Source organism: Crocodylus porosus, unplaced genomic scaffold, assembly GCF_001723895.1.
Source record: "Crocodylus porosus isolate Cpor-Errol unplaced genomic scaffold, CroPor_comp1, whole genome shotgun sequence".
In the NCBI taxonomy this organism is placed as follows: domain Eukaryota; kingdom Metazoa; phylum Chordata; order Crocodylia; family Crocodylidae; genus Crocodylus; species Crocodylus porosus.
Genome location: NW_017728931.1, coordinates 138,725,590 through 138,752,606, shown reverse-complemented (window position 1 = coordinate 138,752,606; position 27,017 = coordinate 138,725,590). Strand labels below are relative to the sequence as shown.

At 48.3% G+C, this 27,017-nt stretch overlaps 1 protein-coding gene across 2 annotated transcripts in view; it reads right to left on the bottom strand.

Moving 5' to 3' along the window:
- Positions 1 to 4,382: 4,382 nt before the first annotated feature.
- LOC109315828 overlaps positions 4,383 to 27,017 on the bottom strand; it is a 30,629-nt gene continuing 7,994 nt past the window's right edge. Inside the window, exons 2-9 of one of the 2 annotated variants that reach the window (XM_019543759.1) lie at positions 19,376 to 19,564; positions 16,136 to 16,231; positions 14,287 to 14,469; positions 11,833 to 11,880; positions 11,450 to 11,497; positions 10,786 to 10,833; positions 9,396 to 9,461; positions 4,383 to 6,349 (exon numbers count right to left, since the gene is read on the bottom strand). In XM_019543759.1, the coding sequence (XP_019399304.1) occupies positions 6,204 to 6,349; positions 9,396 to 9,461; positions 10,786 to 10,833; positions 11,450 to 11,497; positions 11,833 to 11,880; positions 14,287 to 14,469; positions 16,136 to 16,231; positions 19,376 to 19,564 (824 nt within the window). In that variant the 3' untranslated portion in view covers positions 4,383 to 6,203. The remainder of the gene's footprint in view (positions 6,350 to 9,395; positions 9,462 to 10,785; positions 10,834 to 11,449; positions 11,498 to 11,832; positions 11,881 to 14,286; positions 14,470 to 16,135; positions 16,232 to 19,375; positions 19,565 to 27,017) is intronic. The other variant, XM_019543760.1, reaches the window with a different exon arrangement.

The following is a 27,017-nucleotide window of genomic DNA, read 5'->3' as shown; positions in this document are numbered from 1 at the left end:
TTAGAGCAGCACCGGGCCACTCCAAGGCTGCTGTGAGCGTGCAACTTAGCGTCAACTTCGTATTGCCTGATTTTTGGATTTGGATTGCCTGGAGCATGAACAGATGGACAGGGAGGGACATCATGGTGGCTCTCCTGGGCTCTCTCTCTCAGGAAAACAGCATAGACATGTCCTTTGTATATAATTAACATTGTGATGTAACTGTCAGGATGGAGGCTTGATGTGATAATCATAGAAAATTCAGGTTGGAAGGGACCTCAGGAGGTCGCATCTAGTCCAACCCCCTGCTCAAAGCAGGACCAGCGCCAACTACATCATTCATGTGACTTCAGTATTGGTAGCAAAGGGCACAGCTTGTATGGGAAGGATAAGAAAGGAAGAAAAAGACTAGGTGTTGCCTTGTACATCAAGGAAGTCTATCCTTCTTCTGAAGTCCCGGATGCAGTGGGAGAGAGCCCTGATAAACGGCTCAGGATAAGAATAAATGGCGAGGAGGACAAGGGGGATGTCATGGTGGGGGCCATTACAGACCACCATACCAGGAAGGGGGAGTGGGTGAGGGTTTTTTGGCTCAACAAAAAATATCAGTCAATGTGTGAGCTTTGGTGCTAAGGGGGATTTTGCCTAGGCATCTCGGGAAAGTGCTACACAGTAGAAACAACAAGGTTTTGGAATGTGTCAGGGACAATTTTTTGATACAGAAGGTGAAAAAAGAAACTAGAAGGGAGACATTTCAAGACTGGGAAAAAAGGTAGAAAACAAGTTGGGTGGAAATGATTTTGAGATGCTGGAGTTCCTGATTCTTAGGAAGGGAAGGAAGGAGGATGGCAGAATAAAGGCAAGGTTTTTGGGTGGTGCTGTGTTGGCCTAAGGACATAGGCAAATGAGGTTCTTTGGGTAGATGCAATATCTTTTACTAGACCAACTGAGTGGCTGGAAAAAAAATAGTTGGAAGAATTAAATCAAGGGATTTCCACTTCAATAGACTCAGAAAATTGAGAAGCAAATTGAGGAAAGGAGTTTAGGAAAGCTGCCAACGTTAACAGCACAAACACAGATTGTTGTAATGTGAATGAGAGACGGGAAGTAAAGGAAAAGACCAACTTGGCTAAATCATGCACTGTTCAATGGCCTGAAATGCAAGAAGAGATTGTACAAGAAGTGAAAGCTGGGTAAAATACTGAAGGATGAATATAAAAGTATAGCTGTAGCTTGAGCAAGAAAGGACAAAATTAGGGGGCCAAGGCATAAAACGAGATTCAACTAGCACAGGTCATAAAAGCAAGAAAACGTCCTGTAAGCAGGTTGCTGACAAGAGGAAATCCAAGGAATGATTTGGTCAGCTTCCATCAAGGAAGGACAGTTAATAACAAACAATGTCAAGAAGGCAGAAGGTGGTCATAGGCAACCGCCAATATGAATTTACTAAGAACGAGTCATGTCAAACCAGCTTCGTTTCATTCCTTGACAGGTGAACAGATCTTGTGAATAGGAGAGAAAGAAGACTTGCTGTAACTAGACTTTAGTCAGGCTTTTGATACTTTCTCACGTGGGCTCCTTACGTACATTGGGGAAATATTTGCCTGCATGAAACTACTGTGATGAGCGCACCAGTGGCTGGAAAGTTGTACTGAAAGAATGATTATGAATGGCTCGCTTTCAAAGTGGAAAGCTGTATCAAGTAGCGGTCGAAGGGGGGCTATCCTGGGTTCTGTACTATTCAGTATTTCCATGAACATCTTGGAGGATGGACGAGAGAGTCCATCCAGATGATCCCAAACTGAGATGGACTGCAAGCAGTTTAGCGGATGGGCTCAGAATTCAAAATGATTTGGACAAATTGGAGAAATGGTCCACCATCCACATGAAGAATAAGAGCAAAGACAGCCATTCTTCCTTCTTCCAATTGACCAATTCAGGCTGGAAACCACATGACATTAGTGAGTCAGCTGCTTATCCACCAGGGGGTAGGAGCCATAGCCTAGCAGACAGGGAGAGTCCACAAGCAGATGCCTTCCCACCCCGTGCACACATGCACAGAGCTCCTTCACAGACAGCCACCTCCTCAACGAGTAAGAGGATTTTGATTTGGGGAGGGAGGGGCTGGTGGGTCTGGCAGGGACTGGGGATCGGAGAGCGCCAAACCCATGTGTTCCTCATCCAAAACACTTTCAAAGTATTCAAAAATGTGTGTTTCTGTTCTATTCCTGGCTCCCCCACAGACTTCCTGTGTGCTCTAGGCCAAGCTGTTTACTCACTCGGTCTCTGTTTCCCATCTGTACAAGGTTTGAATACTCCCACCTGCAAGGGAAAATGCACCAGGAGGCCCTCAGCTGCCACCATCAGGGCCACCAAGTGAAAGCCAGTAGCTGGGAAACGTCACTTGGCACAGTTTCCCCATTGCCTTCATTGGTGGCAACTCATCGGTTGGATGAAAGGCCCTGAAAGCTGGGGCATCCCAGTCCAGAAAGCCTTCGTTCCTGGGGACAAGGCTGGAGGCAGCCAAGGGCTCCACGTGGGTTGGACCCAACCTTCAGCAAACTGCATCCTGGGCAAGGAGGTCCTCGGTCCCCTCTCCTGACCCGGGGGACCAAAAGCACCAGGCTCCAGGGATGGGCCCAACCTAAGGGCGCAGTACACAGTGCAGGGTCAGCATCTCTCCCAGCTCTGCAGGGATACGGCGGTGCTGCTGAGACCCTTCGGGGCCGGGGCTGCACCCCTGTTAATTGCCCCAGACGAACCAGAACCTCCCCCATCTGCGGAAGTGACAGGGACAAGAGAGGACATCAGCCATCTGGCTTGGACATTTTAACCCTTCTAAGAAATCTTTTTGGGTTTTACCTGCTGTGAGCTTGTCCTATCCTGTATGTGCAGTGCTTGGAACAGGCATAGCCTTATTATCCTGACCGCATTTTACTGATGAAAAACCATGCTCCAGAAATGGTTAGAGGTACTGGGGTGGGAGGAGAGGGTCTCTGCACCTCGCCCAGACACTTGGCTCCTGGAGTTTCCCCAAATCCAGTTGCAGGTAGACCACAGAGTTGGATCATGATGGGTTTTTTTGTATGCTTGCTACTTTGCTGCGGTCACACCCAAGCTGAAATGACAGCAGCCTGGAACCGAGAGCACAGTCACGTATCATATTTTGTACAGATATTACCAATCCTATCCTCCACTACCATGAGAAGATGGAAGGAAACACACACACTGCTTTGGGGACAGGCTCCTAAAAGCTGTTCCGTGGAAACATTTCACTGATGGAGTATAGCAAGGGTGCTAAAATTACAGCTAGCGGAAAAGATTGCTGTCCCGCTCCTCTCTGCAGGAACATGGAGAGGTCAGTGTGTTTTGTCAGCTGTTAAAATTCAGGGGGAGATTGACAGTCATCCTGATCAACTCAGTTCTTAAAGTAAAAGCACAGGAAAGTTTTCTTCTGGCTCACCCATAGCAATGTGCCACGCTGCATTCAATGACTGCCGAAGAAGTCCTGGCAGGTAGGGCTGTGCGAAGCTTCAGGTGGTGATTCGATTCACAGCAGATTCAGCCTGATTCGGTGGCCGAATCTCTGAACCCGAATCAAATCAGGGGACCAATTTAAATGTCTGAATCGGTTCAAAGCTCCCCAGATCTTCGGCTGATTCGATTCAGATGAATCTGATTTGGAGACTGGGCAGCAGCTGAATCTCCGAATCAGCCAGGCCAGGCCCATCCCCTGCCCCTCTCCCAGTCCAGCAATGGCTGCCCTGCTTGCCCCAGCTCCTGGCACTTGGGGGAAAAAAAGCCCTGGCTTAGCAGGTGCTGCCAGGTGGGGGGGGCAATCCCTGCTGCCCCCCACTGCCCCCCACTGGATGGGGGGCTCTGCACAAGCCCCCACCTCCCCCAGACTCCCTATGGGAGCCCCACACAGGCCAGCTCCGGCCCTTTAAGGAAAAAAAAAAACCTGAAACAACCCCCAGCAATCCCCACCACACCGAGGCTGCACCATGAGCAGTAAGTCCCAGGACTGTTCTCAGCTTTAGTTTTCTTAAAGGGCAGGCGGGGCAGCCGTGGGGGGGCAAGGGGGCTCGTGCAGAGCCCTCCATGCAGTATGGGACGGTGGGGATCGCCCCCCGCCCAGCAGCACCCAGTGAGCATAAGGGCTCTGTGGCAATCCTCTCTCATACCAAGCTAAAGCTGAGTTGACTTTATTGCAGATGAAGGGCTTACTCTACTTAGTCTTACAAGAGGAGACTCGGGCCCACGTCTCTGACTACAGCAGGGTGAAAAGCACGGCTTTCGGCTTGCAGGAAGGTGCTTCTTTTTAACTATAATTTATTTTAACTGTAACTACTCAAAATGCCCATGGAGTAGAAATGGTAAAACTATTAACTGCATTTCACCTTAGTCACAAAGTCTTCTTTGCATTTATTCATTCACTACAAAGGAAAATGAGCTCGTGTAAATAAAGAGAGAGCACCCTATACTTTATTAGCATGAATGACAGGTATGTCAAGTCTCGCCTCCATTGTCTCCAAGGGTAGACAGTGCTCAGGGCCCCAGACCTCCTTGCCACTGGATCCTGTAAAGCTCTGCTGACTTCAGCTGGCATCCTTGTAGACATCGAGTCTGGCCGTAGAGCACACCAAAGGATGAAGGCCTTGGGTAGAGACCTAGCCCTGAAGAGCTGGTCTGCCCAAGATGGCTGGCTGGGGTCCCCTGGACAGTCCTGAGAGGACATCTAATAGCTATTAGCTAAGGGAGGGAAGCGTTCGACCCTATTAGCAGAGTGAAAAGGATAAACAAATATTTCAAACAATCCCTGAAGGCATGGAGAGTTGCAGTTCAGGAAGAAAGGCCTTGCCTGGTAGAAAGCCAAATGACTGGCAAGACCTCAAGGCTTGCCTCCTGTTCCTCCCATCTGCCACAGTGCATTAGGCAGAAACGGCAGGAATTTTTGAACCGAGTGAGCCATGCCAGTGGCGTCTAACGCGTGTGAAGCATGGGGAAGAGGTTGAGATATCCCCTCCCATAGTTTATGTGTGTTTGGTGAGTGACCGCCAGGCCAAGAATGGCTTAGAAGAAGAAGGGTGAGCCTGTAATTCTGTGGTCAGTAGATCATAAATACCCTAGACTAGCTAGGCTGCGAACCTGTTAGGTAAGGACAATGCCGTGTTTCTTTGTAGTGCCCACTTTGTTTCTGAATGCTCAAGAATAAATTATAATAAGGCTATAGCTGCATATTAGCTCTCCTCAAACAGCTCTGGGTGTTTCACTGAAGCTGTTCCTCATGTAGACATGGTGAGATATGGCACTTAATTTATTAGGGATAATAAAACCCAGGGATAATAAAACCCAGTATTACCACAAGGTTGTTTCTCCTGCCACCAGCCCACACTGGCTTAATAGTGCTTTATTATCAAGCCACCGTCCTCAGTAGGAAGGCTCAAAAATGAAGACCAGGCCGAGCAGAGGTTGCTCATGGGTCAGCCAGGCTGGGGAGTGAGGGGACAGATGCCAAATCAGTTGGGGACATAGGACATCTTATCTAGGTAACTTTACACCACCCTATGCATGTTAGGGACAGGGGTACTATTAGCCTTTCCCCTTGAACTATCTGGAACAGGATAAGACACCAGTTTCCAGCAATAATGTGTGCGTGCCTGACCCATCTGCAGTGGATGTCTGAAGGAGCTGTCAGCAATAAGTAGCAAGAGGGTCAGACCCTGTAGGAATGAGTAATCTGTCTCAGCGCTTGGTGTGAAGAAACCCATCCAGGACACAAGCACAGGAGTTATTTTTTCCCACCACAGAATAATAGCTTTGTAAAGGAAAATGTCTGTACATAGATCATATAATCCACTGAAACCATAAAATTACCTACCCATCTTAATAAACATATATATAAGTAAGGCTTATCCCAGCAGGATTCAATTCAAGCCATGTAAATATAGAGATACATACATAAGTGCCAAGGATATTGAATAAGAATAACTCATCAGAATTAACAAACCAGTCAAACCAGTGGTAGGGGATGGACGGGGAGGGAAGACCCTTCCAGCAAACAGTATCAAAGTGAGCATTTTCTTTTTCTGGTAATGATTCTGTACAGCCTGTATTCAGGAAACTGTAAGTCTTTCCCAGCCACTGCAAGCTAAGACATCTTGGCTGCTGGTTGTGGTCAAAACCATCCCTCTGCAATATACCTTAAAATATCATCTCCCCTCTCAGACATTCAACTTGAAACTTTGACCTTCTTCCTCACTTCCTACTTCTTTTCTTGGTGGTGCAGTTGGAGAAGAGGTTGTCCAATTGCCCATCTTAATATTTGCATCTTCTACAAAGCTCCTCTTTCTTGTCCTGTAGCAATACACTAAAATCACAGGACAGGGTGTCAGAATAATATATTTCTCTTAATGTTCTCTGTTGCAGAGGATAAGGGAGTGGGGTTTGTTGCCATATGGTCCCTGGCACTTAGATCCTATAGTTGCCGTTACATAAATGAACAATTAGGATTTAAAAATATATATATAAACTAGCATCCTAAGTGTAAGGCTGGAACTGGTCGATAATCAGAGACCACACAGCACCAGGGAGACATGCTTTCTGTATAAGACTCATTGCGTAGTGATCAGGCAGAAGACAGGGTAAGGTGGCACTTTAGAGACTAACCAGTTCAGTGAATCATAGAGAAGTAGGGTTGGAAGGGACCTCCAGAGGCCATCTAGTCCAGAAAGACATAAGCTTTCAAATCTGATGAAGTAGGCTGTCGCCTATGAAAATGTATGCATTTCTGAACCAGCTCCTTCCTAAGATGCCGCGCTGCCCTACCTTCTGCTTGACTTCAGCCTAACAGGGCTAAGCACCTCTCTACTTAGCAATCAGTCACGGCTGCCTTTGCCAGGCATGGAAAATGGCTGAGATCTGGCATGAAAAAGAATAAGGCTGCCCCTGGTTGCCACACAAAGGGCAGAAACACCTCCGACAGCTGCTTCCACCCTTTCGTAGGCACCCTATGAGTCTCATCAGGACTGAACCTAGCTACCTGTCTCTAATCCAGACCTCAATCACCTTTCAACTTAAATGATATCAGGCCTTCTAGGAGAATAAGAGACCCCAGAGCTGAGGACCCTGGCACTTAGAATCAGAAAGTCATAGAAAACGAGGGTTGAAGGGACCTCAGGGGGTCACATTGAGTCCAACCCCCTGCTCCAAGCAGGACCAGCCCCAACTACATGATCCCAGCCAAGGCTTTGCCTAGCCAGGTCTTCAAAACCTCCAAGGGTGGAAAGTCCACAACCTCTTTGGGTAGCCTGTCCCAGCTTTACTACCCTCCTAGTGAGAAAATCTTCCCCAATATCTAATTTAAACTTCCCTTGCTGCAGCTTGAGACCATTGCTCCTTCTTCTGTCAGTCTCGCTCCATCCTCTTTGCAACCCCTCTGCAGGTAGTTGAAGGCTGCTATTAAATCCCCTCTCCGTCTCCTCTTCTCTAGACTAATTAAGCCCAGTTCCCTCAGCCTCTCCTCACAAGTCACGTCCCCCAGCCCCCAAACCGTTTTCGTTGCCCTTCACTGGACTCTGTCCAATTTGTGCACATCCTTTCTGTAGCGGGGGGCCCAAAACTGGACACAGGACTTGTATTTCTTATCTGCCTGCTACCAACAGTTCTCAACACACAGTTAAAAGCGGGGGTGGATACAGGTGGGAGTCCTTCCAGGGAGGTAATAGAGATTGGCCAATGCCATCTTTTGGGGCTTCTTAAAAGGATGGAGCAGAGTTCCTCCAAAGCAGCCCCAGCCACCCTGCAAGTTACTGATCATCAGCAAGCCCCTTTGATCTGAAGGACTCAGGAGAGGGTACATGCTCTTCCTCCCTTTGTCTGAAGGATCATAACAAAGGCGGCAAATGAAGTTTCAGTCCCATACTGGGGCTTAATATCCATCAGCTACAGCTGTGCTGTTGCCACCATCCTTGTAAACCTCCCACAACCTGGGAAATTCCAGGTGACAGCTGAAGGCCGGAGTGATTGGCTTTTTGAGCAAGGGCCCAACCATTGCTTTTGAAATGTGCACTTGACCCAACACCACCAGGGCAGTAGAAGTCATTTCCAGCAAAAGCCCTCTGCCTCCCCCCTCAACATCCCATATCCATTTCAATGGTGTAGGGAAACTTGAGTTCAGCTTCTGTGGAGTTGACCTGGATTTGGCCTGCGGAGTTAACTGATATTGGAGCGTGGTCTTTTAAGCATGCAGGGCGAACTTCCCAGGTGTGTAAGACTATGGCAAAAGTCTCTTGCACTCTTGGCTTGGTTTCTATCCAGGCAGCAGAGGCTTTCTCAGCACGTGATTTCTCCTCCAGGCGGTGGCAGTTTTGCTTTCTGAACTTCTTGATGGTGTCAGGAAGTGGGGAGAACCGTTCAAACAATGAGGGCAAATTACAAAAATGAGCAAAACGTTTGGTTGCATTTTGTTTTGGCTGCCATTTGCCCAGCACTAAATTGTATTTAGCAAATACATGCACGGTCGTGTTTGTTGTGCGATCCCGGTGATTGCGTGTATCGTTAAACCGAATTAGACATCTGCGTGGCTTTACCAGACCCTTCTTCACCCTGTATTAAACAATGTTCAGTGGAACTGGCTTGCAAATGTGGTATTGGTCTTAGCACATCTGCTTGCAGAAGTATTAAAACCAGCTGTGCTAGTTAATCAGAGGTAATGTTGTGCTCAGAGCTGTCCGGCTCTCAGGACCTAGTGTGAAGGGGGCTGAAAGGAAAGAGCTTGTGTAGAGCTATTACTGTAGAGGTTTTCTAAGAGTGCGGATTAAGGAAGTGTTTGGCTTGCATTATAATCTGACTTCAGCAATAATGTAGCAGAAGAAGCACAACTGGTATAATAAATGGATGTGGCACGAATCAACGTGGAAACGAATTTAGTCAGAACTTGATTGCTAAACCTGAGACATGGGGGGCAGTTAAGGTAAACGGGTACAGTGAAAGCAGCCATGCGTCTCAGAGATTAGCTAGAGATAAAATTATATGTGGCATTAATTACTTGAAATCCTTCACATTTGCATAGATTAAACCTCATTTCCTCTTCAGAGCGCTCTCCCACTCAGGTGTGCAGTTCCCTTCACTGACACCTCACTCTCACAGATTCATCTTCAAGATAGCAAGGATTGCAAGATGACATGGATGGCAAGTCTATGTCTCCACCTCAGCCTGAACATGCTTTCATCTGTGCTTTTCTTTTTCACTTTATTTTATATATTGAAGGGAAAAGAAAAGCACAGTCATCCCCCGGATGCCAAAGGATATAGCCACGAATCCAGCCTGGGCTGCTTATGGTTCAGGAAAATGATTTGGCTAATAACTCCTTGCATCACGGGGATTTTTAGAGTTAACTAACTCTTGCTACTCACCATACTTGGCAAAGATCCACCCCGCAAAGATGAAGGCACTCAGCAACACGACAGGGATTGTAACAGCTAAAAAAGACAAAGACTGGAGTGAGCAGAAAGCATGAACTGAAACACCGCAGTGTGATTGCTACGGTTTTCTCAAAGCTGACTGATCAAAGTGGACAGAGGATCGGGGCTAGGAGCTCACCAACATCCCAACCGCACAGCTTTTGACCTCTAGTCTAAGAGAGGTTATATAGGAGAGACCTCCAGACTAACAGCGCTCAGCAGTGCAAAATATCTATGGGGGTGCCTGTGCCCCAGGGATGCTATTCACTCCCCCACTTTGCTCGTTGTTATGTCTGATAGTAGCACTGAGAAGCCCCCAGCTGGGATCAGGAATCCACAGCGAGAGGCAGCTTGGGTCCCTAATTAGACTATAACTAATTAGACACTTGGCGGAGATGGCCTCTGATTTGGCTGGTCTTAGTTGTATTAGTTCCCCTGGGTGGCAGCTGCTTCTGCCTCTGACCCTGAACTCAGCCCGGGAAGGATCACAGTCATCGTGACCCAGTGGACTCGAAGTGAGAGCGGTCCTTCAAAGTAAAGTTCAGTAAATAACCTTTTTTTTTTTTTTCTTGGCACAATATTGGGGAGGAAATGTTTCAGATGGACCAAAATGTTTTCTTCGCTGTGAAAGGAAACATTTCATTTTTAGGTCATTTAATCCTTTTTTACCCAGATGTTGGGGTTTGGGGTTTTTTTTTTTTATAGGAGGTGGCCAATTTTTGAAACCAGACTAATGCCGACAAATGAAGTTAATATGCTTTCTCCTAGAAGATGTTGTCTGGGATTTGCCCCTCACCCATCTTTTTTTTTTCTGTATGAAATTAATTTGTAATCTGACTTAAATTTTCAGAGATTTTTTTTTCATGGGTCCCCAAACCTGCAGGCTTCAGCCAATTTACTATTTCACTCCCACAAAAAAAAAAAAATCTAGCTAAATCTACTACTGTAGGCGCCTTGCAAAATTGCACCCTAAAAAAGCTTCAGTGTTTACAACTGCAGCTACGCCATAAAATCATTTCTCTCACCCCCTCAGGGTTTGCAGCCTAGTACATAAAATGAGATATTAGAGACCTGGGAAGCATGATTTATGAGAAAAGCTGAACACATTAGGGTAATTTTGTCTGGAGAAGAGAAGGCTGCGGAGGGCTTTCATAACAGCCTTCAGTTGGAAACGGCCTTTTCTGCGTGGCTGTGGAGGACAGGACTGGGAGCAATGGAAATTTAGACTGGAGATTAGCAGGGACTTTCTGCCTCTGATAGTGGTCAAGCACTGGATCAGGCTAGGACTGAAAACTAGAAGGAAGGGGAATTACCAGCTCTACCCTAAAGACCTCGTTGTTACCTGTTATTACGGCCGTCCTACATGTCAAATGAAACGGCTTAGTCGTCACTGTAAAGAGATGAGAGATTTATGTTGATTTACTCTTTCCAGTGATAGCTACCGCCCATTCCTACTATCCAAGCAGCAACGTAAAGCGGGGAGGCCAAGCGATATCTCGGATCTGACTGCACACGCGGCGATCGAAAGTGCCGCCTTTGCTTCTTGAGCAACCCGTTACCTCTGGGTGTGAGACCGGCTGCTAGCTGACATTGTCGGCTGTGATATAAACTGTTTCTCCCAGTTCTCCAAATGGGGGGACCCAGTGAATGAGCTCTGTCTGATGCGCCCGTTACTGGAAGCGTTGGGGGTGCAAAACAAGACGGATCCGCTGGGCCTGCGATGAGATTCCTGTTTGCTCTTGGTGTGCGGCTTCCATCGAGCGGGTCTGCTCATGTCTAGATCACGGGCAGGTGGGATCAGACAGCTCGTTGCCTGCACACCTTTGCAATAGCTGCTTTGCTTGCTGTTTAAACAGCCAATCAACGCTTCCGTCCCGAGAGTTTGCGCTGCCTGCCGCCTGCTACGGATGAGTAGGATAGGAGCCACGTCTTCCTGGGTCTGGCTCAGGGTTGGGAGAAGTGCCTCCCCCTCTCCATGCCCCCAGATAACACGCTGGTTCCTGTACCTGTTCCTGGAAACGTCATAGGTGGAAAATGGGACAGATCCGCTACGCCTATAAAGAAAAGAGAGATACCCCTTTACTGATTTTTCTGACTCCCTTGGGCATGAGCATGCTAGCGGTGAGTATGATGCGAGTTGCATATTCAGGCAACTGAGTGCGAGCTCAGGCCTTCGGATTGAGGGGGGCAGATGTAGTACGGGTAAGGAGATTCGCGTAGGGCTCAGGAGACAGGGGTTCAGAAGTCTTTTTTCTTCGAAGCCGCCAGTAGTGAGAGAAGCCAAGAAATCATGTGGTTTTGGCCAGTGCTGAGCCTCGTGAAGAGGGAAAGCATCTGTCCCAAAGGTATGGGACCCCCCCCCCCAGCCAAGTTATGCGCTCTGATGTACCTGCCGCGGGATGTGTTGTAGGCATAATGTGAGTTGGCTCGGCCGTACCTGTAACGAAAGCAGATTCCTGTTTATTCTCAAAGGGGGACTTCCAGGGAGGCTCGTTTCAAGGACCCGAGCGGTAATGTGGGGCAGATGTGGTCAGGCTGAACTGACAGCTCCTGCCCTGCATGCCTTGGCAAGGACTGCTGTGTTTGCAGCTTAAACCGCCCTTCACCCCTCCTCTCTGGTGGGCAGCGCAGCCATGGACAAGGAGGGCTGGAAGGGACCTCAGGAGGCCACACCGAATCCAGCTCCCTGCTCCAGGGAGGATCATCCCCATCTAAACCACCCCGGAGAAGTGTTTATCTAACTTAGCTGGGGCCAGCATTTTTGGGAGGCATGCTGATAATTAGCCCCGAGCCTTCCCCAAGTGCCACTTTGATTTCCCATCCCCCGCCCCATCTGTTGCTCTGCTTTCTGTTCCCAGCCATGTGGTCCCTGCCCAATCTGCTGCTCTGCTTTCTGCTTCCTTCCCTGTGCTCCTTGCCTAACTGGCTGCTTTGCCTGCCCTACCTGCCCCCTCTCATATCTGCCATGCACTTCACACAGGGGTGGTCTGGGCTGCTTGCGGCACTCACGCCACAGGTTAGCTGCCCATGGTCCAACCTGTTCCTCAAGCCTCTGGGAGCGACATGCTGGGTGTAATAGCAGCTGCATGCTCTAGTGCATGGAGCGACAGCTAAGAGCCTCAATACTTTTATGCATCAGATTGGAGGAGGCCAATTCTCCAGTGCGGGAGACTTTTGTGACCCAGGTTCAGATCCCTGCTCTGCTGCAGACTTTGTGAGAGCTTCAGCAATGGTGTTGGCTGTCTATGCCTCAACCCCCAACCTATGACATGGGGAAAACCATCCCCCCTCCCCGTATATTGTGAAAAGAATACCTCAACCATTGAGAGACACTCGTATAATAGGGTCATTGGGGCCTGTCTAGACACCTTGGCTAGGTTTGCCGGTGACATCTCTGCAAAGGCATTGCCATAGCAAAGGCCCCCCTGAGAGGCAACATTTCCTGTCTACACGAGTGATGTAGCTCTGGCGCACGGTGGAGATGGGGGAGAAATGGCAGTCCACGTTGCTGGACTGGGAAGCAGTGAAGTCCGCATCTACAGTAAAGCGATTCTTTATTTCTCATCTGCCAGTCGCACTGCTCAAGTCATCGTCATCGGCTATTCCTCGATACAAGGATGATGTCTGCCAGGGCGGAGGGGTGGGATTGCTGGTGGGTTTTAAGCTGCTCAAGTACCGGAGAAGCAGGTTTTGCAGCAGGAGCTGGGCTCCAGCCTGCCCAGCTCAATTAGATCCAAAAAGACCAGGGCTAAAGGGGTGCCGCAGTTTTCTCCAGTCGAAACACCGTCTGGAAAGCTCTGTTAAATCATGGTCCAGAGAACATCATGCATTGTGAGCCCAGCCATGCTGCACAGCTCCACCAGCTTCAGCAAGAGCGATCTCCCTTCTGGCAGGGACTCTGATCAGCAGCCCAGCCTGGGCCAAGTGCTTCAGGAGCCGCACCTGCTGTTTAGGAACAGCGAGCATCTTCACTGGCTGCTGGGAGACCTGCCTATCCATTTAGCCCTGGGTCTGCTGGCCAGCCAACAGCTCTGCTGTGAAGCCTCCTGGTTCCTGCTCCCTGGTTTTCGTGGTTCCTGGCCCTAGCTCAGGCTTAGTTTTGGACAGAGGCTTTGGATTTCCCACTGGATCTGTTGCCTGGTCCTGATGCTGGTTTGACTCTGCTCTTGGACGTCACTCTGTGAATTATCCCGCGGATTCTGGATCCTGATCTGTGTTGTGGACTCTGCCCCTGGGCTTGCATGTGGATTTGGTAATATGGCTCCTATCCTCTGCCCCAGCCCCCTACTTTCTCTCAGTGGTATAACCATTAAGCAAGACTGCCTGCATCCCAGTCCCTTACACCTTCCTCTTCCCCTACACATGCACAGCAGTCAGGCAGAGCCAGGTACTGGCCTGATCTTGGTGCTTGCTGATCAGCATGCTCCTCATCCTACTGCCCCATGCATCTGAGGCCCTGGCTCACAGCTAGCTCTTGGACAGAGAAGGGACAGCACTTGGTCTAGGGGAAGTGAAAATGAACTGGAGCCAAGAACTTGCTCATCAGCAGGGATCCTGGTTTTCTCTAATTTAAAAAAAAATCCCCAATTTTTGGTTAAAAAAAAGTAACCCCAACTCCACATTTTCCCATGATCAAAATGAAACAGAACTCTATACATATCTCCATATTAGTGACGTTGCCTTTAAATCATGGGAAAAAATGTGGATTTGGAGTTACTTTTTTTTTTTAACCCAAAACTGGGGCTCTTTTTAAAAGCAGAGAAAAGCGGGATCCCTGCTCATCGGGGTCTGTGAGTGTGATGGCGCCCCATCGCACCAGCGTGTGAATAACCGGCATACTTACTGTCATTGGTGCATCGCAGATGTAGTGTGGTCCAATTTGTCGTGCTTTCACATGTGGTGATGGCAGAGGTTGGGGGTCGAGCGTCATAGCCTCGCAGACAGCTGTACTGCAGTTTCTGCCCCACGGGGTACGAATCTGCAGTGACGCGAGCGTGTTGAACAGGCCGGGGCAGCCCGCAGAACGCTACAAGATCGAAGGAAGGCCTGTAGTTAGCTGGGGGCTATATTTAACCCACGACGACCCTTATCAATCAGTGCAGTTTGAACCGGCACGAACTGTGCGCACGTGACGAAACCAAGACGCTTGATTCTTTGAGAAATGCTTACGCTGATCGCTCAGTACCTATTCATCCAGATCGAGTTATTTCGTAAGCCAAAGAGCTGACAGATCCGGCGACCGCCAGGCCGAATCGATTGCACTGTGGTAAATAAATTATTAAAGCAGACAAGTGAATGTGTCTCTCAAATATTTTTTTGTCATGGGTTCTTGTTCTCCATATAAAAATTATTCAGCCAGACACATCGCTTCAGAGACGGTTAAACTGGATTAAGCTCATTTTCCAATAGTTCTTAAATACACGAACTTGAGAGCAGTGGGGCACAGAGCTGCTCTCATACGGACCACCGCTCAGCTCCGCTCTAAGAGCTCCTCTACCCATGCAGGGAGGCTGCTCTGACACACCGTAATTACACCTCGCCAGAGCAGACTCAGTTAATCGAGTCTCTTGGAGAATGGTAATTAGTAATATAGTTTCACTACTTCAGTCATTCTCAGGGTATTGTTGGGTCCCTGCTGGGACAAGACTCCAATGTCACCTGTATCAGCATCCTTGCACTGAAAAATGGTGGTGGGGCCCTTTAAACTAAAGCTCATTCAAAGCACCCTGCCGCCATTTTTCAGCACAGGGGTGTTGATACATGTGCTGCTCTGGGCGCTTTTAATTAGCATGGCTCTTAGACTAATTAAAGCACCCCAGCCCCCGCCTCCAGGAGCACATCAATAAACACCCTAAAAGGTTGTAACTTGAAAGAGTCTCATTTGATCAAGAAGCTGAAAATAAGCTTGATTTAATTCGATGGGTTTGTCTCTTTTGGTTGCATATCTTGGCCCCCAGATGGAAGGAACTATCCATTTACACCGTTATAAGCAAGGTATATACTTGCCCAAAGTAACACACCAGAATCCAGTGTAATTAATCCAGAAAAAAACAGGGGTAAAATTACATTGCTGTAGGTGTCATGTGTCCATTTGTTACCCCGGGACATCTATTTGCTCAAGGGCACGTTGCATTAATAGGGACATGCAGCGATCCATCATTTGTCTCAGGCCCTACGGCACCTGGAACATGAGACCGCAGGTCTGAGCAACAGACAGGGGATCTGCACCTTGGGAACGAACGGCAGACAACAGAGTCAAAAGGTGGTTAGATCCTCCGTGCATGCAGGATGCAGTGTTCAGCTCCAAACACAGCAGCCTGGTAAGCTGTCTGGGAGAGGGGTGGGAGACACCCCAATTTTTAACTTCTGCACGTCCGACTTCAGTTTGAATCGGATGGTCTGCCAAGGAGAAACAAAGGTGCCAGGTAAGACAGAACCTGGCCCATGCCCGCACCCGCAATAGCCGGATGTCACAATGTCGGGTGCTTTCCCTTCATCCTTATGCCAGACAAGAAAAAACACTAGTTTGTTATTACTCCTAACAAGCCAGGGTTATAAGAATAAGTTCTGAATAGGAAGCTATATATTATAATACTGAAGGGTGGGAATTTATATAGGGCTGGCTTTCCTCAATTCCCATGGAAGTCAATGGGAACACGATTAGGATAAGCAGGGATTGCTGCATGTTTTACCTTTTGACGCAAGTTGTTTTACAGCTTGTGAGGTCTCAGGCCTGCTGCTCCTTGGTCTCTCCGGGAGGCGTGAAAACGAGGACAAGTTGGAGGTATCTGTGGGCAAGATTAGTCTTCTCTATAAGGACACCTGATGTGTTATACAATCAGAATAGCAAGAGATTACAGGCAATGCTAGGTTATCTCGGTGTGCTCTGGCCACTGCAGGATTGTTCCTTACAGCACACATGGTGAAGTATATAGAGAGGCATATTATTCCACATTTACCTTCTACGCTGTCAGAAGGGACACTAAGGTTAGTTATTAGGAAGAACATCCTAAGCGTGAAAATAATTAAACACTGGAACTGGCTGCTTAGGGAGGTTGTGGTATCCCTGATGGTTTGGGTTTGGGTTGTCTAAAATGTGCTAGATTGGGGGTGATCCTGCCTTGAGCAGGGAGTTGGACTAAATGCCCTCCCGAGAAGCCCTGCTTTTCTTTAGTTCTGCACTGTGGGGGTCTTATACCATCTGCTTTTGACCATTGCTGGGACAAGATACAGGATGAGGGGGATAACTAGCTGTATCCAGTACAGAAACTCCTGCATCCCTCTAGGTCCCAGTTTTAAATTATGCTAGCAACAGGGTTTCCAGAATTTCTCTGGAGAGACTATTTTCCAGCTCAGTACATTGCATCTCTGTGCAAGGAAGTTTTTCTCCTATTTAGCATCAATTTTCCCCTGGCTTTAAAGGGAAAGGTAATGGCTTCCTTATCCTTATTGTTGAGAGTAATGGCCTATTTAAGGTCAAAAGAGCCTGCTATGAACTAATGGCTTTCTAACCAACCTTAGCATGAAGAGGACCATGTATGCATAAGGAATGGCAAGTGAGCATATAATTGTAATGGAACAAAAAAGTTACGGCTGATCCTAAAGCCAGAAAAATCTGGTTTGGTTTAATACAGAATGTGTACTGAACAGGAAGGAGAGTTAACAGAGGGTTTTAGGGGCTAATATATACTGATAGATAAAAAGAAAGATAATGGAAAGATATAAATATTCAGCCACCAGAGGAGCTTGTGGAAGCATCCCCTTGTGCCTGCTGTTTTTAAATAACTGGACACTACAGGCAAGTTTTGCCTAATAACTACTGGGTTGATCAAAAGTGTTGCATGGTTGAGACACTTCTGTCCAATACATTTAGGTGGGTTCATGTCTTGTTTAACAGCGAATGACAGGATTCGAGACAGAGGAACTAAATGAGGCACATAGGCTGCATTGTTATCACAGGGCTGGAGCATGCCTTACTAGAGATGTTCTCCCTAAATCCACGTCCCATCCAAAATGCGTGTACACAGGATACATTCAGCCATGGTGCAATTCAGTTTAAGTCAGGAGAGGTGCCTCTCTGCTTTTGGCAGCTGAATGCATGGGACTGGCCCCAGCATTTGTCTTTAATCGTGTTCATGACTATGTAATGGGAATCACATATCACGATCAAGCCTCAGGCTTGTGTAGGAAGCATCAGACTCCTGGCAAATACGGCTGAAATCATAGGTCTGTCTCTAGGGATGTGGACACAAATACATATTCCCTGCATCAGATCAGGTTGAAAAATGTCAAAATAACTCATGGCTGCATCTAGTCTCTGTTGAACCAGAATGAGCGTGTGATGGAAGGAGATGTGGTAGTGCAATTCCCTCTTTGCCATGTGGCCAGTTTCCCCAAGAGCCCAGCAAGACTAACCTCCAAACACCTGAAAAATGTTGTTAGGGCACAAGGACTGATCGTGGTAAGAGGGTGAACTGCAGAAGCAGCAGCGATGAAGTAGGTCTGAGCTAAGAGAAAGTCCTCTTCCCTTTGCTCAGACTACGTCCCTGGAGGGTTGTTACTCAGCTTGTGTATCTTGTGAGTGACTTGCATGGTTTTAGGTGTCCTAAACTTCCAACCTACCCCAAAGCTCAAATCAAAGGTCTGGTATCATCTCTGTTTGTTCCCAGTTGAAGCACTCTCATCAAAAAGGCACCGTGCACATGTCAGATCGTAAGCCCTTTGCTGTGACTCTAAGTGTAGCAGGGTGGCATCCTCAGGGGTGGCTATAAGCCCCCCGCAAAATCCCTTTTTGCCCATCTCACTCTGGGAACAGTCTCCCTTTCACTTTCCTGCCACCTCTTGATGTCTCTTATGGTTATAAAAGGGAGGCTTCCCAGACCTGGTCTTGCTTTAGTGACCACCTGGTAACTGTGGTCTTTGGCCTTACAGGCTGACTGCATGGCTCCATACCTGCCCTACACCATGTCCCATGCCTCACAGATGGCATCATCATGGATGTTCTTTTTGTCAGATGCCTACACCCATGCAGCCCTCTTCTGGGCCCTCAGACTCTGGCTACAAGCAATTTTGTCCCTTTACAGATGTTGTCCTTTACTCAGGGCTCCCTTGTCCCTGGCTCTTTCTTCTCTCAGGCCCTGGTCTTCACTGGCTTCAATGCAGCCCCTACCTGGGCTCAGCCCTCTCCCTCTTCCAGCCTACCTTTGGCTCTCTCTTTCTCAGGCCCTTGTCCACTTCTGACAGCCCTATCACTGCCATCCTTATTCTGGGCCTTGGTTTCTCTGACCCCTTCCTCTATGCCTGTGGCCACATCTGTGCCTTGGGCTTCTCCTAGGCCATGACCCCACCTTGGTCCAGTTGATATGTCTGGGCCCCTCTCACAGGTCCACTCTCAGGCTACTCGGGTCCATTCTCTGAGGCTACTCAGCAGATCTCTTAAGCTCTCAGCCTCTGTATCTGAGCTGATCTGAGCCTCAGAGTAGGTCTTATATACTGAGCCCCTCGCTCTGGGTTCACCTGGGTCCCAGCCTGCGTCCCTAGAAACCTCCTCCATCCCCTTAGTTCCTATCCAAACCTCCAGACTGCTTCAGTTGTCCTCTCTGCAGTGGTGCTCCAGATTTGCAGTCCTACCCCAAGTGCCCTGCTACATTAGGTTGGTAAATTTTGTTTCTTCTGCAAGCAACTAATATGTGAAACCCTTTGTTTTAATGTCCTATAAACACTTTGGATTCCATTAGTGTTGTAATATCAATGGGAGCCAGTATCAGGAAGGTTTATTTGGGGGAGACCATAATGCAGAGTGCAGTTCACTACAGCAGTGAATCATGGCCACTTATCATACCAAAATCAGTTGGAAATTACTTGTGCAGCCATCACATTCAGTTATGGAAGAAACGTGCTTCTATTTAGCAGAAGGAAGGGTGATTACTTACGGATGCATTCAAAACTGGTGTCGTATGCCCACTGAACGAGCCCAGATATGTTCTTGCATGCAATTAATGCTGATGACCCACTTTTCTTTTTGTAGTCACCTTCACATGTATATCGTGCTGTAGTGCTCACCATGTATTTTTCTGTGGTAAACTCAGCAAACTCAATTCTTGGTGGGGAACTACATTTGCCTGCGAATAGAAAGGGCATGTGTTAGGGTGAAAGTGTAGAGTTGGATCTTAGACACCCAAGGGAGAAGAGCACCTTGTTCCAGTTCTGCCCATGAGGTTGCATTATAAATTCCTTTCCTGCCACTGAGAACTTGCATCTTCTAGCTCATTGATGGCTTGGAAGTTGAAGGAGTTGCTGATACAAGATCATGCCCAGAGTGAAACTCATTACCTGAGCTCTGACTGCTCTTGACAACATGGGTGTAAATCAGAAGTGGCTCTACAGAAGGGGATAAATTTACCAAGGTGGAACATGGCTCAAAGTGTGGGAAGGGAGACTTCAAAGAATTTACCCCTCTTGGCTAAGAAAGATAAAATCCTAGGTTAGACTGCTTGTAATGGGAGCCTCTGATGAGGAGAACTAAATCTCTTGGGATGGAAAGTGCAGCTAAAATCCCACGTTAGATGGAAAATGATCCCAAGAATATTTACTCCAAATCAGGAAAGTCTCCTTCAAAGGGCTCCAGCATGGCTGCAGAAGAGTGATGCCCAACTGGAGTCTCTGCAAAAGCAAAGTGGGGCACTAGATAACAGCACTGGATGGTGTGAGGTCCTCGATGGCTGTCTCTGGAATGCCAAAGGAAAGGAGGCCAGTGGGTTGAAAGCATGGGGGAGCAGTGTTTTGGCATGTCCCTGGTAACTCATGCATTGGCACAGACCCCACTTCCTCTGGAATCAAGGTGTCCTTCCCCTCCTGTTATCTGTAATAGTAGCTGCTTGCATTCCCTAGGTTTCTCTGGGCATGTGTGCATATTGCCCTACAGCAATGCAGCAATATGCTACATTGCTGTACAGCACGCTACAGAGACGTAGCAATCACATGGTTGCTAGGTATGTTGCTATAGCAGGGAAATCGAACTGTGGAAATCTACTAGGGACTTAATGGTGGGGGTCTACTACAGATCTCCCAACCAAGGGGAAGAACTGGACCGCGAATTCTCGGGTCAGCTTGTGGAGGCACTTAAAGCAAGGCATGTAGTTGTCATGGGTGATCTAAATCACCTGGATATCTGCTGGGAGGAGCCGTCAGCCGGGTTGGACCGCTCACGGAGGTTCCTGGCCAAGATACAGGACCTACACTTAAGCCAGGAGGTGCACAGTCCTACCGGGGGAATGCCTTGCTGGGCCTGGTCCTGGCCACAGTCAATGACCTGGTAAGAGGGCTCCAGGTCCTCACCCACGTGGGCAATAGACATCATCACCTGCTGGAATTCACCACCCAGTGCAGGGTGTCAAGGGCCTTCAACAAGGCAGTAGCCCTAGACTTTAAGAGGGCCAACTTCAGTGAGTTGAGATTAGTGGCAGAGGTGCTGGGGTCCTTGAGAGTAGGGGAACTCAGTGCCCAAGATGAGTGGTCGTTCCTTAAGGAGATGATACTCAGAGCCCAAGGGGTGACCATCCCAACAAGAAGCAAGGGGAGCAAGAGTGCTCAAAAGTCCCCCTGGCTCACCAAGGGCATTTGTGAATGCCGGATTGCCAAAAAGGAGGTATACACCCAGTGGAAGGGAGGGGCTATCACCAAAGAGGAGTATACCTCCACTGCTCGGGTCTGTAGGAGGGATGTTAGAAAAGCTAAGGCCCCCTACATGATTTGAATCCAAGATGAACATGGGCCGACAATGCGAGGTCACGGTAGGTAGGGCTAACCGGACCTTGTCGTGCATCCACAGATGCATCTCTAGCAGGTTCAGGGATGTGATCTTCCCCCTCTATGCAGCACTGGTCAGGCCACAGCTGGAGTACTGCATCCAGTTCTGGGTGCCGCACTTCAGGAGGGATGTGGACAGCATGGAGAGGGTCCAGAGGAGGCCACTCGCATGATTGGGGGCACCAGGGCAGGCCCTGTGAGGAGAGGTGACGGGACCTGAACCTGTTCAGCCTCCACAAGAGAAGGCTGAGGGGGGACTTGGTGGCCGTCTATAAACTCACTGGGGGGATGAGCAGGGTTTGGGAGAGACCTTGTTCCCCCTAGTGCCCCCGGGGATAACAAGGAATAATGGCCATGAGTTGTTGGAGAGGAGGTTTAGACTAGGCATCAGGAGGCACTACTTCACGGTCAGGGTGGCTAGGATCTGGGACCAACTTCCAAGGGAAGTGGTGCTGGCTCCTACCCTGGGGATCTTTAAGAGGAGGCTAGAAGTCTACCTGGCTGGGGTCATTTGAGCCCAGTTTTCTCTCCTGCCCAGGGCAGGGGGTCAGACTTGAAGATCTACAAGCTCCCTTCCGACCCTACATCTATGAATCTATAAACAGGTTGCATCTCATTCATGACACTCAGGTTTACCCCTTTCTGTCTTCAGGGGGAATAGGATTTCATTTTAGAGACTGAAAGGCTGTATCTGTTGTCTATTCTAATTGCCTCTAATTGATCTCTCAGTGTAGAAGCTAGATTTAATCTTCACAGCAATTAAATGATAGCTGTTAATTATGCATAATGAACCCAGGGTATTTCTTTGCAGTATATTGTACTTGAAATGCTACTTCTCAAAGACTTCTCATGTGTCTAGGGGCAGGGCTAGACAATGCGGTTCTTGATGCCTGTCTACGCATTGGAATATTTTGGCCTCCTTTTTTTCAATATACATATTTAAAACCATTGTTTCTCCTCCAAGGCAGTGAGGGCTACTTCTATTTCTTATATCAATAGGATTAGTAGCCCAGGAAGGGAGAAACTGGGAGTTTACCATTGACTTAAGTAGAGGCAGGATTTCTGCCATTAGCCTTTAATCCAGCAGAGCAAGATTTTGCTTTGCCACCACTAATTCCCTGTGGTGTTCATTCCCTTTCACCACTGGCAGAGGCTACACTGCTCCAGGCACGTCAGAGGCCAGGTAGGAGGGCTGGCCAGGTGGAGCGGCTATTCTGGGAGAGAAGGAACATGGGGGCCAGGATGTTGGCTAATGGTTGGCGGTGGCCATTGGCTGCTATTGGTGCATGAGCTCACACCAGCGCCAGCCCCCTGTTGTCTGGGCTCAGTTAACTTCTTCTGAACCCACCAACCAGTGTAAAATGCCAATAATGTTAACTCAACTTAGAGGAATATCCCTCACTAGCCTTTTGTGTGGTTGCCTCCAACTGCAATAACCAACGATACCCTAAGAAACAACTGAATTAATATGCTGGGACATTTTCTCATTTCCTCCAATGTCACACATTTAAGCACATCTTTGATGTCACATATTTAAGACACAGAAACTCAAAGAGGTCATTCTGGACGTGGAGGGCCAGCTGAGCACGAGGCGTTTGCGTTAGGAAGGACATTTGATTTATTGACCGGTCCATTAGAGGAGTTGTCTAGTGCGCTGGTTCCCAATCTGTGACAGGTGTACCACCAGTGGTATGCATGAACAGATTTCCTGTAATTGCCTTACGTGACAAAAATTTGCTGGTGGCACTTAAGGTTGAACTGAAAAATTTGCCGGCGCTACTTAAGGCTGTATCATTTTTAAATTGGTGGTGCACAATCTGTCAGAGTTTGAGAACCGCTGGTCAAGTGGAGAGAGGGCTCTGGGGGAAGTGAGGAGGCGACAGAAAAGGAAAATATACACGGTTTGGTCAGCGGCCATTTATTTCAAGACATTTTGTGGGCTGTTATAGCTGCAATTTGCTGCCTGCCACCTCTTTGCATTTCCTGTGTTCATAAACAATAATGCAGGCACTATCGCAACAGAAGAAGGGTCTGCGATGCCAGCCAGTCCTTCATCTCAAAGTCTCCATGTCTCCCCAAATGCCCTGTCTCTGAGCAGTGCCTTGCTGACATGACCCTAGTGATTTCTGCACCCAGCATCACCCGCCACTTTCTTGCTTCGTGCCCCTTCTGCTTCCTCCGTCCTCTTAGCGAAAGCTGAGAGCGAGACTGCAGGGCAGGAGAAGGCCCAGAGAACCGCTGAAGGCACGTGATCTGAACTGCTAAACATCTTTCAACCCCTCACATCTCATTTTTGTTAAGGGATTCGTGCAACCTAGCAGCTGACTGTGGCTTTGAGAGAAGCTCCTGTACCCGAAATAGTTAACCACATGCCTCACCACAGACTGTCAGGGTGATTAAAATTAAAGAGTTATCAGATTAGAAACATTTTGCGAGCACATACTCTCACTTTCCCTGAGAGCTAAAGCGCCTTTCCCTCAAGACTTCAAACACCTCTTTGAAGCAGCTGGTAGATTTGAATCTCAGCAAGCAGCTTGCAGGCCCCTATCTCTTTATGTTCTTCTTAAGAAAACCCACAGCATTTAGCCTACTCATCGTAAAGGGCAACTGATATTTTAACTGATAGGCAAGGCAAAAGGTCCCCCTGAGCTGCTGTGTGGCAGATGCAAAAATGGCCCAAGTAGATAAATGTGGTTTTACAGCTGCTTTCCCTGACACTCAGGACTGTGACTTATCATCCGGTATGACTCAATCTCTCGCTAGATCTGCCTATGTAGGCTGTGTCCAGAAATGGCCTATTCTTCATTCACCATTTCTAAGATCCAACCTTTTCTTCTTCATCCATCCTGTTAAACTCACATTTCAACTGCTGTAACTTCCCCTTCCTTGGCCTTTGTCAGTGCAGTCTAACCAGTTGGGATAATACTCCACAGATATATTTTCCTATCTTTGACTATATTGCCTCCCTCTGTTGGCTCTCCCATTTCCATCACATCAAACATAATCTACTTGTTTTTGCTTTCAAAGACTACCAGAGTCCATTGCCATGCAAGCTTACATTGTATATATACCCTGATATACATAATATACCTTGACTTTAGCAAGGCTTTTGATACGGTCTCCCACAACATTCTCATAGGCAAGCTATGGATGTATGTTTTGGATGAACGGACTGTAAGGTCAATAGGAAAATGGCTGGGTTATCGGGCTCAGAGGGTAGTAGTCAATGGCTCGATGTCTAGGTGGCAACCAGTCTCAAGTGGAGTGCCCCAGGGGTTGGTTCTGGCGCTGCTTTTGTTCACTATCTTCATCAACAACCTGGAAGATGGCACAGAGCACACCCTCAGCAAGTCTGCAGATGACATCAAGCTGGGGGGAGCAGTAGATACCCTAGAGGGTAGAATTCAGGATCCAGAGAGACCTCACCAAATTGAAGGATTGGAACAAAAGATATCTCATGAAGTGCAATAAGGACAAGTGCAAGCTCTGCACTTTGGACAGAGCAATCCCATGTACCGGTGCAAGCTGGGGACTGGCTGGCTAAGGAGCAGCTCTGCAAAAAATGACCTAGGGGTGATAGTGGACAAGAAACTGAATATGAACCAGTAATGTACCCTTGTTGAAAAGAAGGCTAATGGCATACCGGGCTTCTTTAGTAGGAGCACTGCAAGTAGATCAAGAGAGTGATTCTTCCCCTCTATTCAGCACTGGTGATGCCACATCTGGTGTCCAGTTTTGGGCCCCCCACTGCAGTACGGATGTGGACAAATTGGAGAGAGTCCAGCAGAGGGCAACAAAAATTGTTAGGGGGCTGGGGGACAGGACTTGTGAGGCGAGGCTGAAGGAACTGGGCTTCTTTAGTCTGGAGAAGAAAAGACTGAGAGGGGATTTAATAGCACCTGAAGGGCGGTTCTGAAGAGGATGGAGCAGGGCTGTTCTCAGTGGGGGCAGACGACAGAACCAGGAGCAATGGGCTCACGTTGCAGCAAGGGACGTTTAGTTAGATATTAGGAAACACTTTCTCACAAGGAGGGTAGTAAAGCACTGGAACATGCTACCCAGAGTCGCTGTGGACTCTTGATCCTTGGAGGGTTTTTAAGAAATGGCTAGACAAAGCCTTGACTGGGATGATCTACTTGGGGATGGTCCTGGGGTTGGACTAGATGTGACCTCCTAAGGTCCCTTCCAACCCTAATTTTCTATGATGCTATGATCTTTCATGCACTCTTGGGATGCTGATGACTTTGCCTACATGTCTTCAAGCTTTCTCTTGTAGTGTTCCTGTGTGAGAGTAGCACTCCATAAATACGATGTGGCAGGCCGGCCTGGGGGCTTACCGTCAGCCCAGATTGCTAGCTTCAGCCCAAAGGGCTCAGGCTGCTATTTGTAGAGGCAATTTTCCCTTCTCCGCCAATCAGGGCAAGGTAGAAAGAAAGCGGTCCTGCCCTGACCCAGGAGCAGGGGGAACAGAGGACTGGAAAGGGAACTAACCCCTTGAGCTTCCTGATTGGTCGATTCCCAATCTGGGGCGGAGCCTCCAGAGGGAATAAATGCCCATGTGCTGAGTACATGGGTGGCTTCAACGAGGGATGATGCAGAGGCTGGTTGAGATGACCAGCAAGTTGCCCCAGAAGAGCCCAGAAGATGCCTCCGTCGACTAGGGGAGCAGGAAGTGGCCGCATCCCAGCCCCATTGTGGAAGGAGCCACGGAGTCAGCGCGTGGGTCGTGTACAGAGGGTCCAGGAGCGGAGAGGACCTCGGTGGCTGAATGAGGCAGTGCAGGTCTCCAAGCCTGTACGAGGCAGAGGGCGTCGCCAGCCCTGCACAAGGCAGGAGCCGAGCCCCTTCAGTTCACAGAGCAGTGCATGGAGCTGGTGGCGAGCTGACGGGACCCTGGCAGCTGGATGAGGCAGTGCAGGTCCTGGTGCACAGGGCGGTGCACGGTGAGCTGAGAGAGGGCTGATAGGCCCTGGTGGCTGCACAAGGCAGCTCGGCCTTCCTGCCACGAGCAGTGACCAGATGGGTCAACTACCCCTGCCAGGAAGGATGCTGGGAGTCGTGAGGTACACAGGGAAAGGGGGTTCCCACAGGGAAGGAGGGGCCTTCCTCACTGCAGGTGATCAAGGGGAAGCCCCTCGAGGTGTGGGGACGATTCACGCCCCCGGCACAGAGGACCCCTGTTTGTTAAGGGTGGTGTCATGGTTGTGGGCCCCTCCTCCCTGAGCGATCTGGGGGAGGGTAATGATGTCCTATTAGGTACTGGGATCTTTCCCTGGGTTGCCATTTCTCCTTTGGGCATAGCTGCCATGCCATTGTTGTGGTCTGGCTACTTAACGCTTGTTGCATTGCATCCATGTTGTTGCTATTCGAGATGACTGCAAGCTGTCTATGTCTGAGTCTATTGTACTGGTTATTTTTGCACATGTAATGTAACCTTATTGTGTTTGGTTCAATTACTGTCCTGTCACCGACACATACTCCTGTCGTTGAATTGATGATTACCCTGTGTTTTGTTATTGAATGCTCCTTCGCCTGTTGAAGGGCAGGGGCAGCACACTGAACAGGAGGCCACAGAGAATTAGGCCTTAAGATAAGGGCGAATAAGAGTTATTGCTGGTGTCAGTCTAGATCTGTAAATAATACATGTGTGTGTCTATCTTTATATATAGATATCTATACATATTTACATATATATAGATAGCTATATATTTATACATATATAGATTTCTCTATATATCTTTATCTATCTATATAGATATCTATAGA